The 17,088-nt window shown below is 38.7% G+C and overlaps 1 protein-coding gene across 2 annotated transcripts in view; it reads left to right on the top strand.

Annotated features, from left to right (window-relative positions):
- LOC126203234 (uncharacterized) overlaps positions 1-17,088 on the top strand; it is a 171,646-nt gene that overhangs the window by 129,629 nt on the left and 24,929 nt on the right. For both annotated transcript variants that reach the window (XM_049937480.1, XM_049937481.1), the window contains exon 11: positions 16,893-16,997. In XM_049937480.1, coding sequence (XP_049793437.1) covers positions 16,893-16,997 — 105 coding nt within the window. The remainder of the gene's footprint in view (positions 1-16,892; positions 16,998-17,088) is intronic.

Raw genomic sequence — 17,088 nt, 5'->3', positions numbered from 1 at the left:
TAGTAAATCTGGGGCTGATGCCCAGAGCAGTCTGAGTTGTGGTGGGAAGATGGGTCATCACCACGTGACCTGTGTTTACGTTCAGTGATTTTGTTGCTTCCTCTTCGTTTATTGCTCTCATGTTAAATGATAACAAACGGATTTTTGCATCTGGGAATTATCAGATGAATTAAGGAAGGCTAAAATATGTTATTAGTTTTAGATTTTATTTCCACCTTCCTGACAGTCAAGCATTAATCACCGTGCAGAACAATGAAGTTATTTTTGTTGGTTTTCTAAAGAGATTTGGCTTTCATTAATCTTTTCTGCTAAGGCAGTCAATTTATTTGAAACAAAGTGTTTAATTTCACACTATTGGCTAGTTTCAACTGTTCGCTGCATTTCAAGTGCACGTATGGCATTATACCATAATAAAGAACCAAACATGAGATAATACAGTACTGGTACTCCAAGAAAATTTACATAAGAATCTGGACATAAAAATGTGCATTTTAAGCCGAATTATGCATTTTAGTATGGTTCACGAAATTCTGTTGCTCTTGAAGTATCCTCTGATATCTTGTTTGTTTTATGACATGATGTAAGATCTTTATGATGATGTTTTACACGTACGAACATACGGGCGTCCTATGTCGTCGTAGCTGCGTAAGCGCAGTGACGCCTGTTATCTGACGCTATCTTCCAACTGCTGAAACGAACCTATTTCTAACAGGTCGCAGGAAAATATTGCGAATGGTAGTTTGAAAAGTGTTACATTCAAACCAAATTTCCTTTTACGCAAGATAAACTGTGTGCGAGAATGGACGATGAATTTCTTAAATCACAAAGAGAGTTTGACTCTCATTTAAAAATCAACTCTTTGAGGATGACCATTTAGAAGAATTTCAAATCCAGAAGATCAGACATTTATGCCATTATTAAAAATTTTACTGGCACGTTTGTGTGATGTATTTAAAAAAAAAAAAAGTGTACACGCGCAAAAAAGATCAACATTATATGTGGAAGCTTAGCTTCTCTTCCAGCTTATTAATCTTAGAGACCAATATTATGCGTGAACGCTATGTATATTAATTTAAACCATTAATTTTTCTTGTTTGTGCGTTCACGGTACTTAAGAGCGATCTTGCTGCTATTGGCTGACTGCATCACGTGTCCTATGCTGTCATCAGCTGGCGAGATCACGTGACATGAACTATGACTGGTTTACAAAAGCGCATCGCAATCTCGATTTCAATGTTTGCGGTGTGTAGTGGAATTCAAATTTATATATTTGTAATACGGAAATATGCAGCGTACATGTTGCTGCACATCAAAGGTCTGTCAAAACGTGTATTTACCCCCTGAGTTTCATTTTCTAAAGTGCTGGGAAATTCTGCGTCCATATATAATACCATAAACATTCAAAGGATTGAGTTTTACGGTGCCGAAGAAGAGTATACTGTCACTTAGCATGGAAAAAGTGTATTTTCACCCGGGAGAAAGAGTATTTTTAACCGGGAAAAATCAGGGATTTTTTTTTCCCCTTGTCCACGTATACACCCTATAATTGGAAAATTCATATTTGGATCTTCTAAAGCAACTAGGTTCAGCAACTTTTGCAATCAGAAAAATTGCCAATTTTGAGGATATAGAAATTAGTAAGCTAACATACTTTTCGTATTTTCATTCTATAATGTCATATGGAATAATATTTTGGGGTAACTCAACACTCAGACAAAAGGTACTCACTGCTCAAAAGAAAGTGGTTAGAATAATATGTGGGTTTCATAGTCGCACATCTTGTAGGCATCTTTATAAAAGATTAGGAATTCTTACAACAGCCTCACAGTACATTTACTCACTAATGATATTTGTTCTCAAAAACATGAACCCGTTTATAAGCAAGAGTGACATTCATGATTATAATACCAGAAAAAAGAAAGACTTACACTATCCTTTACTCAACCTATCTTTGGCACAGAAAGGGGTAAAATGTGCTGCTATAAAAATATTTGACAAATTACCATATGAAATAAAATGTCTGACAGACAGCAGTAATAGCTTCAAAAATAAATTGAAAAATTAAAAAATCTTGTTTCATATGTGCATTTCTTGTGCACTTGACATGTTCCACATCATAACGGCTACCATACCATGCGATTGATCAATGGAACACGCAAACAACTAACTAACTAAAAGAATCCAAACTGCATGTATATAAAAGAGTCTACTCTCCATTAGCTTTGCAAGAATTTTCCTTAACACACAAAAGTTGGGAAGTAGTTTATACAGAAGAAGAATTTGAAGAAACATTCTCCAAAGCATTAATTCCTATTGGAACACAACGCCAAAAATAAATGGACTACTAAAGAAATTAGAAAATCTGCTCAAACTTGGAAATACCTAAACTCCATTAAAAAGCACAATAGTGATCCCGATTTTTTGCACTACTACAAAAACTGCTGAAGGATCTACAGGAAGGTACTCAATCCTCGGGGGGGGGGGGGGGGGGGGGAATTCTGAAAAGTGTTAATCAACCCACAGAGAAGCATTTAGCTAACTCAATGGCATTGCTTCCTACTACTGAGAAGGCAGTATGGAATGCTGTAAGGCAATTAAAGAACAAAAACTCGGCAGGTTTAGATGAAATCCCAGTGTGTATGCTGAAAAAAATGCATAAATGGTAACAAAGATCCACTGACAGAAATCGTAAATGAATCCTTCAAAACTGGTTGCTTCCCTGACTATCCAAAGCATGCAAAAATTTCACCAGTTCACAAGAAAAGTGATGTAGAAAACATTGAGAACTACAGACCAATAACCCAATTGTCATTCTTTTCCAAAGTGATAGAGACAATAATGAAAAACAGGCTGAGGCAATAATTAAATACAGGCTTACGAGTAATCTAAGCAAATACAACCTCCTCTGAAATGACCAGTATGGTTTCAGGCCTGGCAGAGGCACAGAATCTGCTGTAGCACAATTCACAAAAACAATGTTAGAAGCACTAGATGAGAACAGCTATGTAACTGGCCTTTTCATTTACCTGCGTAGGGCATTTGATACAGTTGACCACCAGAAACTGTTGCACAAGTTAGAGGCACTAGGTGTAAGAGGAGTGGTCAACAGATGGTTTCGTTCATGTCTAGAAAACAGATTACAGTCAGTAGGGATCAAACGTCTCCAGTGGATCAAAGTACATTGAGAAACATTTATCAGATCCATAATATATCAGTATTGGGGTCCCTCAAGGAAGTATACTGGGCCCAGTATTGTTTCTTATATATATATATATATATATATATATATATATATATATATATATATATATATATATATATATATATATATATATATATGAATATAACAGAGGGAAACATTCCACGTGGAAAAAATATATCTAAAAAGAAAGATGATGAGACTTACCAAACAAAAGCGCTGGCAGGTCGATAGACACACAAACAATAAGGATAGGAGTTGACGGGTGTGTTCATTGGCTGAGTTGATGTGTAGGTGAAGGATTAGGTGGGTGAGGGCAATGGATTGTTCAGTTTGGAACTGGTATAGGGACTGATGGAAGGAAGGGTTGCAGCCAGAGATGGGAACTTTAAGTGTGAGGCCTTTGGGGGTAATGCCAAATGTCAGACAAGCCTGAGAAAATAGAATATGGGAGCGTAATCTGGCTAGGGCGAAGGCATGTCTGCGGAGGGAATGTAAATAAAACTTAATGGGGTCGTTGTGGGGGTGTTGTACGGGTGACATGGTACTAGAAGGTCGAAAGTGTAACGTGAGGCTGAAATGAAAATGAATATAAAAATATGTGGGGAGAGATAAAGGTGAAGTAGAAAGCAAATGGAGATCTGGTGTGAAAAGAGGCGAAAAGGGGTTGGTTGGAGCTGGGTTATGTTGATCCTGTGGTGAAATAGTGTAGGTAGAAAACGATGTGCATAAAGGTTAGGTGGTTGTGTTGCCGCCAAAACACGTTAAAGGGTGGAGAAATTCGGGAAAATTTCGAAAAAACTACGTGAGGATGTATTAAAAGTAGTGGTATGGTGGTGGCAGATTATGGAAATGAGGCTAACAATTGTCTGGTGGAGAAATAATAACGTTAAAACCTGTGGGAAGCGGCTAAAAATGATCGGTGATGTGAAAAAACAGAAATCGAAATAAAGCAAAAGTTATTAAAACTAGCCGAAAAGGTTGTTTAATAGCTGAAAGGAACTGTTTGTGAACTAGAAACGGTGGATTTTATAGCAGTAGCGGTGTGTGTCTATCGACCTGCCAGCGCTTTTGTTTGGTAAGTCTCATCATCTTTCTTTTTAGATATATTTTTTCCACGTGGAATGTTTCCCTCTGTTATATTCATATCATTAATTTGAACCCAACAATGACGTTTGTTATTGTCACTGTTACATTTCGAAGTCTTTTCTGTCGTCTTATTTCCTCCTTCTGTTTTTGCCAGTAGTTTCCCTTTGTATTCACCTTCTCCTTTTTACCGTAACAATTTTATCCCGCCGATATATACTCAACAATACGTAATAATACGTAACCCACTTCCAAACCATAACCAAAAAATTTTTTCTTCCGCTACTGCTATAAAATCCACCGTTTCTAGTTCACAAACAGTTCCTTTCAGCTATTAAACAACCTTTTCGGCTAGTTTTAATAACTTTTGCTTTATTTCGATTTCCGTTTTTTCACATCACCGATCATTTTTAGCCGCTTCCCACAGGTTTTAACGTTATTATTTCTCCACCAGACAATTGTTAGCCTCATTTCCATAATCTGCCACCACCATACCACTACTTTTAATACATCCTCACGTAGTTTTTTCGAAATTTTCCCGAATTTCTCCACCCTTTAACGTGTTTTGGCGGCAACACAACCACCTAACCTTTATGCACATCGTTTTCTACCTACACTATTTCACCACAGGATCAACATAACCCAGCTCCAACCAACCCCTTTTCGCCTCTTTTCACACCAGATCTCCATTTGCTTTCTACTTCACCTTTATCTCTCCCCACATATTTTTATATTCATTTTCATTTCAGCCTCACGTTACACTTTCGACCTTCTAGTACCATGTCACCCGTACAACACCCCCACAACGACCCCATTAAGTTTTATTTACATTCCCTCCGCAGACATGCCTTCGCCCTAGCCAGATTACGCTCCCATATTCTATTTTCTCAGGCTTGTCTGACATTTGGCATTACCCCCAAAGGCCTCACACTTAAAGTTCCCATCTCTGGCTGCAACCCTTCCTTCCATCAGTCCCTATACCAGTTCCAAACTGAACAATCCATTGCCCTCACCCACCTAATCCTTCACCTACACATCAACTCAGCCAATGAACACACCCGTCAACTCCTATCCTTATTGTTTGTGTGTCTATCGACCTGCCAGCGCTTTTGTTTGGTAAGTCTCATCATCTTTCTTTTTAGATATATTTTTTCCACGTGGAATGTTTCCCTCTGTTATATTCATATCATTAATTTGAACCCAACAATGACGTTTGTTATTGTCACTGTTACATTTCGAAGTCTTTTCTGTCGTCTTATTTCCTCCTTCTGTTTTTGCCAGTAGTTTCCCTTTGTATTCACCTTCTCCTTTTTACCGTAACAATTTTATCCCGCCGATATATACTCAACAATACGTAATAATACGTAACCCACTTCCAAACCATAACCAAAAAATTTTTTCTTCCGCTACTGCTATAAAATCCACCGTTTCTAGTTCACAAACAGTTCCTTTCAGCTATTAAACAACCTTTTCGGCTAGTTTTAATAACTTTTGCTTTATTTCGATTTCCGTTTTTTCACATCACCGATCATTTTTAGCCGCTTCCCACAGGTTTTAACGTTATTATTTCTCCACCAGACAATTGTTAGCCTCATTTCCATAATCTGCCACCACCATACCACTACTTTTAATACATCCTCACGTAGTTTTTTCGAAATTTTCCCGAATTTCTCCACCCTTTAACGTGTTTTGGCGGCAACACAACCACCTAACCTTTATGCACATCGTTTTCTACCTACACTATTTCACCACAGGATCAACATAACCCAGCTCCAACCAACCCCTTTTCGCCTCTTTTCACACCAGATCTCCATTTGCTTTCTACTTCACCTTTATCTCTCCCCACATATTTTTATATTCATTTTCATTTCAGCCTCACGTTACACTTTCGACCTTCTAGTACCATGTCACCCGTACAACACCCCCACAACGACCCCATTAAGTTTTATTTACATTCCCTCCGCAGACATGCCTTCGCCCTAGCCAGATTACGCTCCCATATTCTATTTTCTCAGGCTTGTCTGACATTTGGCATTACCCCCAAAGGCCTCACACTTAAAGTTCCCATCTCTGGCTGCAACCCTTCCTTCCATCAGTCCCTATACCAGTTCCAAACTGAACAATCCATTGCCCTCACCCACCTAATCCTTCACCTACACATCAACTCAGCCAATGAACACACCCGTCAACTCCTATCCTTATTGTTTGTGTGTCTATCGACCTGCCAGCGCTTTTGTTTGGTAAGTCTCATCATCTTTCTTTTTAGATATATTTTTTCCACGTGGAATGTTTCCCTCTGTTATATTCATATCATTAATTTGAACCCAACAATGACGTTTGTTATTGTCACTGTTACATTTCGAAGTCTTTTCTGTCGTCTTATTTCCTCCTTCTGTTTTTGCCAGTAGTTTCCCTTTGTATTCACCTTCTCCTTTTTACCGTAACAATTTTATCCCGCCGATATATACTCAACAATACGTAATAATACGTAACCCACTTCCAAACCATAACCAAAAAATTTTTTCTTCCGCTACTGCTATAAAATCCACCGTTTCTAGTTCACAAACAGTTCCTTTCAGCTATTAAACAACCTTTTCGGCTAGTTTTAATAACTTTTGCTTTATTTCGATTTCCGTTTTTTCACATCACCGATCATTTTTAGCCGCTTCCCACAGGTTTTAACGTTATTATTTCTCCACCAGACAATTGTTAGCCACATTTCCATAATCTGCCACCACCATACCACTACTTTTAATACATCCTCACGTAGTTTTTTCGAAATTTTCCCGAATTTCTCCACCCTTTAACGTGTTTTGGCAGCAACACAACCACCTAACCTTTATGCACATCGTTTTCTACCTACACTATTTCACCACAGGATCAACATAACCCAGCTCCAACCAACCCCTTTTCGCCTCTTTTCACACCAGATCTCCATTTGCTTTCTACTTCACCTTTATCTCTCCCCACATATTTTTATATTCATTTTCATTTCAGCCTCACGTTACACTTTCGACCTTCTAGTACCATGTCACCCGTACAACACCCCCACAACGACCCCATTAAGTTTTATTTACATTCCCTCCGCAGACATGCCTTCGCCCTAGCCAGATTACGCTCCCATATTCTATTTTCTCAGGCTTGTCTGACATTTGGCATTACCCCCAAAGGCCTCACACTTAAAGTTCCCATCTCTGGCTGCAACCCTTCCTTCCATCAGTCCCTATACCAGTTCCAAACTGAACAATCCATTGCCCTCACCCACCTAATCCTTCACCTACACATCAACTCAGCCAATGAACACACCCGTCAACTCCTATCCTTATTGTTTGTGTGTCTATCGACCTGCCAGCGCTTTTGTTTGGTAAGTCTCATCATCTTTCTTTTTAGATATATTTTTTCCACGTGGAATGTTTCCCTCTGTTATATTCATATCATTAATTTGAACCCAACAATGACGTTTGTTATTGTCACTGTTACATTTCGAAGTCTTTTCTGTCGTCTTATTTCCTCCTTCTGTTTTTGCCAGTAGTTTCCCTTTGTATTCACCTTCTCCTTTTTACCGTAACAATTTTATCCCGCCGATATATACTCAACAATACGTAATAATACGTAACCCACTTCCAAACCATAACCAAAAAATTTTTTCTTCCGCTACTGCTATAAAATCCACCGTTTCTAGTTCACAAACAGTTCCTTTCAGCTATTAAACAACCTTTTCGGCTAGTTTTAATAACTTTTGCTTTATTTCGATTTCCGTTTTTTCACATCACCGATCATTTTTAGCCGCTTCCCACAGGTTTTAACGTTATTATTTCTCCACCAGACAATTGTTAGCCTCATTTCCATAATCTGCCACCACCATACCACTACTTTTAATACATCCTCACGTAGTTTTTTCGAAATTTTCCCGAATTTCTCCACCCTTTAACGTGTTTTGGCGGCAACACAACCACCTAACCTTTATGCACATCGTTTTCTACCTACACTATTTCACCACAGGATCAACATAACCCAGCTCCAACCAACCCCTTTTCGCCTCTTTTCACACCAGATCTCCATTTGCTTTCTACTTCACCTTTATCTCTCCCCACATATTTTTATATTCATTTTCATTTCAGCCTCACGTTACACTTTCGACCTTCTAGTACCATGTCACCCGTACAACACCCCCACAACGACCCCATTAAGTTTTATTTACATTCCCTCCGCAGACATGCCTTCGCCCTAGCCAGATTACGCTCCCATATTCTATTTTCTCAGGCTTGTCTGACATTTGGCATTACCCCCAAAGACCTCACACTTAAAGTTCCCATCTCTGGCTGCAACCCTTCCTTCCATCAGTCCCTATACCAGTTCCAAACTGAACAATCCATTGCCCTCACCCACCTAATCCTTCACCTACACATCAACTCAGCCAATGAACACACCCGTCAACTCCTATCCTTATTGTTTGTGTGTCTATCGACCTGCCAGCGCTTTTGTTTGGTAAGTCTCATCATCTTTCTTTTTAGATATATTTTTTCCACGTGGAATGTTTCCCTCTGTTATATTCATATCATTAATTTGAACCCAACAATGACGTTTGTTATTGTCACTGTTACATTTCGAAGTCTTTTCTGTCGTCTTATTTCCTCCTTCTGTTTTTGCCAGTAGTTTCCCTTTGTATTCACCTTCTCCTTTTTACCGTAACAATTTTATCCCGCCGATATATACTCAACAATACGTAATAATACGTAACCCACTTCCAAACCATAACCAAAAAATTTTTTCTTCCGCTACTGCTATAAAATCCACCGTTTCTAGTTCACAAACAGTTCCTTTCAGCTATTAAACAACCTTTTCGGCTAGTTTTAATAACTTTTGCTTTATTTCGATTTCCGTTTTTTCACATCACCGATCATTTTTAGCCGCTTCCCACAGGTTTTAACGTTATTATTTCTCCACCAGACAATTGTTAGCCTCATTTCCATAATCTGCCACCACCATACCACTACTTTTAATACATCCTCACGTAGTTTTTTCGAAATTTTCCCGAATTTCTCCACCCTTTAACGTGTTTTGGCGGCAACACAACCACCTAACCTTTATGCACATCGTTTTCTACCTACACTATTTCACCACAGGATCAACATAACCCAGCTCCAACCAACCCCTTTTCGCCTCTTTTCACACCAGATCTCCATTTGCTTTCTACTTCACCTTTATCTCTCCCCACATATTTTTATATTCATTTTCATTTCAGCCTCACGTTACACTTTCGACCTTCTAGTACCATGTCACCCGTACAACACCCCCACAACGACCCCATTAAGTTTTATTTACATTCCCTCCGCAGACATGCCTTCGCCCTAGCCAGATTACGCTCCCATATTCTATTTTCTCAGGCTTGTCTGACATTTGGCATTACCCCCAAAGGCCTCACACTTAAAGTTCCCATCTCTGGCTGCAACCCTTCCTTCCATCAGTCCCTATACCAGTTCCAAACTGAACAATCCATTGCCCTCACCCACCTAATCCTTCACCTACACATCAACTCAGCCAATGAACACACCCGTCAACTCCTATCCTTATTGTTTGTGTGTCTATCGACCTGCCAGCGCTTTTGTTTGGTAAGTCTCATCATCTTTCTTTTTAGATATATTTTTTCCACGTGGAATGTTTCCCTCTGTTATATTCATATCATTAATTTGAACCCAACAATGACGTTTGTTATTGTCACTGTTACATTTCGAAGTCTTTTCTGTCGTCTTATTTCCTCCTTCTGTTTTTGCCAGTAGTTTCCCTTTGTATTCACCTTCTCCTTTTTACCGTAACAATTTTATCCCGCCGATATATACTCAACAATACGTAATAATACGTAACCCACTTCCAAACCATAACCAAAAAATTTTTTCTTCCGCTACTGCTATAAAATCCACCGTTTCTAGTTCACAAACAGTTCCTTTCAGCTATTAAACAACCTTTTCGGATAGTTTTAATAACTTTTGCTTTATTTCGATTTCCGTTTTTTCACATCACCGATCATTTTTAGCCGCTTCCCACAGGTTTTAACGTTATTATTTCTCCACCAGACAATTGTTAGCCTCATTTCCATAATCTGCCACCACCATACCACTACTTTTAATACATCCTCACGTAGTTTTTTCGAAATTTTCCCGAATTTCTCCACCCTTTAACGTGTTTTGGCGGCAACACAACCACCTAACCTTTATGCACATCGTTTTCTACCTACACTATTTCACCACAGGATCAACATAACCCAGCTCCAACCAACCCCTTTTCGCCTCTTTTCACACCAGATCTCCATTTGCTTTCTACTTCACCTTTATCTCTCCCCACATATTTTTATATTCATTTTCATTTCAGCCTCACGTTACACTTTCGACCTTCTAGTACCATGTCACCCTTACAACACCCCCACAACGACCCCATTAAGTTTTATTTACATTCCCTCCGCAGACATGCCTTCGCCCTAGCCAGATTACGCTCCCATATTCTATTTTCTCAGGCTTGTCTGACATTTGGCATTACCCCCAAAGGCCTCACACTTAAAGTTCCCATCTCTGGCTGCAACCCTTCCTTCCATCAGTCCCTATACCAGTTCCAAACTGAACAATCCATTGCCCTCACCCACCTAATCCTTCACCTACACATCAACTCAGCCAATGAACACACCCGTCAACTCCTATCCTTATTGTTTGTGTGTCTATCGACCTGCCAGCGCTTTTGTTTGGTAAGTCTCATCATCTTTCTTTTTAGATATATTTTTTCCACGTGGAATGTTTCCCTCTGTTATATTCATATCATTAATTTGAACCCAACAATGACGTTTGTTATTGTCACTGTTACATTTCGAAGTCTTTTCTGTCGTCTTATTTCCTCCTTCTGTTTTTGCCAGTAGTTTCCCTTTGTATTCACCTTCTCCTTTTTACCGTAACAATTTTATCCCGCCGATATATACTCAACAATACGTAATAATACGTAACCCACTTCCAAACCATAACCAAAAAATTTTTTCTTCCGCTACTGCTATAAAATCCACCGTTTCTAGTTCACAAACAGTTCCTTTCAGCTATTAAACAACCTTTTCGGCTAGTTTTAATAACTTTTGCTTTATTTCGATTTCCGTTTTTTCACATCACCGATCATTTTTAGCCGCTTCCCACAGGTTTTAACGTTATTATTTCTCCACCAGACAATTGTTAGCCTCATTTCCATAATCTGCCACCACCATACCACTACTTTTAATACATCCTCACGTAGTTTTTTCGAAATTTTCCCGAATTTCTCCACCCTTTAACGTGTTTTGGCGGCAACACAACCACCTAACCTTTATGCACATCGTTTTCTACCTACACTATTTCACCACAGGATCAACATAACCCAGCTCCAACCAACCCCTTTTCGCCTCTTTTCACACCAGATCTCCATTTGCTTTCTACTTCACCTTTATCTCTCCCCACATATTTTTATATTCATTTTCATTTCAGCCTCACGTTACACTTTCGACCTTCTAGTACCATGTCACCCGTACAACACCCCCACAACGACCCCATTAAGTTTTATTTACATTCCCTCCGCAGACATGCCTTCGCCCTAGCCAGATTACGCTCCCATATTCTATTTTCTCAGGCTTGTCTGACATTTGGCATTACCCCCAAAGGCCTCACACTTAAAGTTCCCATCTCTGGCTGCAACCCTTCCTTCCATCAGTCCCTATACCAGTTCCAATCTGAACAATCCATTGCCCTCACCCACCTAATCCTTCACCTACACATCAACTCAGCCAATGAACACACCCGTCAACTCCTATCCTTATTGTTTGTGTGTCTATCGACCTGCCAGCGCTTTTGTTTGGTAAGTCTCATCATCTTTCTTTTTAGATATATTTTTTCCACGTGGAATGTTTCCCTCTGTTATATTCATATCATTAATTTGAACCCAACAATGACGTTTGTTATTGTCACTGTTACATTTCGAAGTCTTTTCTGTCGTCTTATTTCCTCCTTCTGTTTTTGCCAGTAGTTTCCCTTTGTATTCACCTTCTCCTTTTTACCGTAACAATTTTATCCCGCCGATATATACTCAACAATACGTAATAATACGTAACCCACTTCCAAACCATAACCAAAAAATTTTTTCTTCCGCTACTGCTATAAAATCCACCGTTTCTAGTTCACAAACAGTTCCTTTCAGCTATTAAACAACCTTTTCGGCTAGTTTTAATAACTTTTGCTTTATTTCGATTTCCGTTTTTTCACATCACCGATCATTTTTAGCCGCTTCCCACAGGTTTTAACGTTATTATTTCTCCACCAGACAATTGTTAGCCTCATTTCCATAATCTGCCACCACCATACCACTACTTTTAATACATCCTCACGTAGTTTTTTCGAAATTTTCCCGAATTTCTCCACCCTTTAACGTGTTTTGGCGGCAACACAACCACCTAACCTTTATGCACATCGTTTTCTACCTACACTATTTCACCACAGGATCAACATAACCCAGCTCCAACCAACCCCTTTTCGCCTCTTTTCACACCAGATCTCCATTTGCTTTCTACTTCACCTTTATCTCTCCCCACATATTTTTATATTCATTTTCATTTCAGCCTCACGTTACACTTTCGACCTTCTAGTACCATGTCACCCGTACAACACCCCCACAACGACCCCATTAAGTTTTATTTACATTCCCTCCGCAGACATGCCTTCGCCCTAGCCAGATTACGCTCCCATATTCTATTTTCTCAGGCTTGTCTGACATTTGGCATTACCCCCAAAGGCCTCACACTTAAAGTTCCCATCTCTGGCTGCAACCCTTCCTTCCATCAGTCCCTATACCAGTTCCAAACTGAACAATCCATTGCCCTCACCCACCCAATCCTTCACCTACACATCAACTCAGCCAATGAACACACCCGTCAACTCCTATCCTTATTGTTTGTGTGTCTATCGACCTGCCAGCGCTTTTGTTTGGTAAGTCTCATCATCTTTCTTTTTAGATATATTTTTTCCACGTGGAATGTTTCCCTCTGTTATATTCATATCATTAATTTGAACCCAACAATGACGTTTGTTATTGTCACTGTTACATTTCGAAGTCTTTTCTGTCGTCTTATTTCCTCCTTCTGTTTTTGCCAGTAGTTTCCCTTTGTATTCACCTTCTCCTTTTTACCGTAACAATTTTATCCCGCCGATATATACTCAACAATACGTAATAATACGTAACCCACTTCCAAACCATAACCAAAAAATTTTTTCTTCCGCTACTGCTATAAAATCCACCGTTTCTAGTTCACAAACAGTTCCTTTCAGCTATTAAACAACCTTTTCGGCTAGTTTTAATAACTTTTGCTTTATTTCGATTTCCGTTTTTTCACATCACCGATCATTTTTAGCCGCTTCCCACAGGTTTTAACGTTATTATTTCTCCACCAGACAATTGTTAGCCTCATTTCCATAATCTGCCACCACCATACCACTACTTTTAATACATCCTCACGTAGTTTTTTCGAAATTTTCCCGAATTTCTCCACCCTTTAACGTGTTTTGGCGGCAACACAACCACCTAACCTTTATGCACATCGTTTTCTACCTACACTATTTCACCACAGGATCAACATAACCCAGCTCCAACCAACCCCTTTTCGCCTCTTTTCACACCAGATCTCCATTTGCTTTCTACTTCACCTTTATCTCTCCCCACATATTTTTATATTCATTTTCATTTCAGCCTCACGTTACACTTTCGACCTTCTAGTACCATGTCACCCGTACAACACCCCCACAACGACCCCATTAAGTTTTATTTACATTCCCTCCGCAGACATGCCTTCGCCCTAGCCAGATTACGCTCCCATATTCTATTTTCTCAGGCTTGTCTGACATTTGGCATTACCCCCAAAGGCCTCACACTTAAAGTTCCCATCTCTGGCTGCAACCCTTCCTTCCATCAGTCCCTATACCAGTTCCAAACTGAACAATCCATTGCCCTCACCCACCCAATCCTTCACCTACACATCAACTCAGCCAATGAACACACCCGTCAACTCCTATCCTTATTGTTTGTGTGTCTATCGACCTGCCAGCGCTTTTGTTTGGTAAGTCTCATCATCTTTCTTTTTAGATATATTTTTTCCACGTGGAATGTTTCCCTCTGTTATATTCATATCATTAATTTGAACCCAACAATGACGTTTGTTATTGTCACTGTTACATTTCGAAGTCTTTTCTGTCGTCTTATTTCCTCCTTCTGTTTTTGCCAGTAGTTTCCCTTTGTATTCACCTTCTCCTTTTTACCGTAACAATTTTATCCCGCCGATATATACTCAACAATACGTAATAATACGTAACCCACTTCCAAACCATAACCAAAAAATTTTTTCTTCCGCTACTGCTATAAAATCCACCGTTTCTAGTTCACAAACAGTTCCTTTCAGCTATTAAACAACCTTTTCGGCTAGTTTTAATAACTTTTGCTTTATTTCGATTTCCGTTTTTTCACATCACCGATCATTTTTAGCCGCTTCCCACAGGTTTTAACGTTATTATTTCTCCACCAGACAATTGTTAGCCTCATTTCCATAATCTGCCACCACCATACCACTACTTTTAATACATCCTCACGTAGTTTTTTCGAAATTTTCCCGAATTTCTCCACCCTTTAACGTGTTTTGGCGGCAACACAACCACCTAACCTTTATGCACATCGTTTTCTACCTACACTATTTCACCACAGGATCAACATAACCCAGCTCCAACCAACCCCTTTTCGCCTCTTTTCACACCAGATCTCCATTTGCTTTCTACTTCACCTTTATCTCTCCCCACATATTTTTATATTCATTTTCATTTCAGCCTCACGTTACACTTTCGACCTTCTAGTACCATGTCACCCGTACAACACCCCCACAACGACCCCATTAAGTTTTATTTACATTCCCTCCGCAGACATGCCTTCGCCCTAGCCAGATTACGCTCCCATATTCTATTTTCTCAGGCTTGTCTGACATTTGGCATTACCCCCAAAGGCCTCACACTTAAAGTTCCCATCTCTGGCTGCAACCCTTCCTTCCATCAGTCCCTATACCAGTTCCAAACTGAACAATCCATTGCCCTCACCCACCTAATCCTTCACCTACACATCAACTCAGCCAATGAACACACCCGTCAACTCCTATCCTTATTGTTTGTGTGTCTATCGACCTGCCAGCGCTTTTGTTTGGTAAGTCTCATCATCTTTCTTTATATATATATATATATATATATATATATATATATATATATATATATATAAATGATTTCACACAACATATCAGCCATGGAGAGAAGATATTGTCTGCTGATGACAGCAAGATATTAATTGGCAGTAAGACACGAGTACAAATGCTGGAAAATTCTACTGAAGTGAAGTGCTGAGGGATGTCTACAAATGGTCACAGGAAAACGAAGTAACTCTCAACATAAAGAAAACAAATACAGTATGCTTGAGAATGACTAGGAAACAGAGTCCCTTAAATTTAAAACTAGATAACATCTCCATAGATGATGTACGTACAACAAAATTCTTGGGGTTGCACATTGACTGTCAGATGAAGTGGAACGGCACTCTCGAAAAAGAAATATCCACAACATGTTATGCACTTATAGAGTCCTTGTATCTGCATGCAGTGATGAATGTTTGAGAACTGTATACTTAAGTTATTCATTCAGTTATCAGTTATGGTATAATTTTCTGGGGAAACAGTGCTCAGAATTTACAAACAATATTTAAAATGCTAAAGAGAGCAGTAAGAGCTGTAATGAAAAGCAGTAAGTGGGACCACTGCAAAGAACTTTTCAAAATGTTAGAAATTCTAATTGTTCCTTGTGAATTTCTTTTCCAAATCATAGTGTATATCAAGAAAAATATAGAAAATTATAGTACAGATAGCAGTTTTCATAACTATAGTACAAGAACAAGTCACTGTCTTCACCTAGTCAGGAAAAATAAACATAAGACTCAAAATAGTTCCTTGTATGAAGGTGTAAAATAGTATAAGAAACCACTGCAGAAAATAAAAGCAACAGATAACATGTACTGCTTTAGGAAAAATCTTAAATTGTATTTGCAGGAACAGTGTTTTTACACTTATAAGTGAATTCCTTAGTAAAAATGATTGTAAATAACTTATGTCTCACAATGTTTAACTACATGTAACAAAAAACTGTATGAATATGTGGATGTACACAAACGAACATCCATACTGTTTAAAATGTCTACGAATGGCCTTTATTATTATTATTATTATTATTATTATTATTATTATTAATTTTTTATTTCTTTATTTATTTATTTTTTTTATTTTTTTAAGGAACTACTCTGCGCATGTTGCCTGTAAAATGCTTATTTTTAAGAGAATTTTTAGTGACTCACATGTGATCAGGACCCACAAAAAATCCTCATGCTGGACTGAATGTGCTGTTCTTTTATTTGTGGTGCCTCCTCTTGACCTGCTTTGATTTCATAGTTCTATTCCATATTTACGTATTTCTTAAAGACTGAACGAATTTTTGCCAGATTGCTCCGTTTTAATGAAGGAAAACTTTCAATGCTGCAGGTATGTTTGAACAGCGAGTTGCCGAACACATTGAGGAAATGGAAAAAAACACTGTATTGTTCCTTCGAAATTATAAAGGAATCAACAAGAAAGTAAAAACATTTGGTGAGTAGTTTTTTCTCCTATTGAGTTTCAGTTGACTGCAGTTATTTCACTCTCCATTTTGTATTCGTATGATTTTAGTGATAATTAATAG

The sequence above is a fragment of the Schistocerca nitens genome, chromosome 9, assembly GCF_023898315.1.
Source record: "Schistocerca nitens isolate TAMUIC-IGC-003100 chromosome 9, iqSchNite1.1, whole genome shotgun sequence".
NCBI lineage: Eukaryota > Metazoa > Arthropoda > Insecta > Orthoptera > Acrididae > Schistocerca > Schistocerca nitens.
The sequence above is the reverse complement of the archived record's forward strand: the minus strand, read 5'-3'. Positions and strand labels throughout refer to the sequence as shown.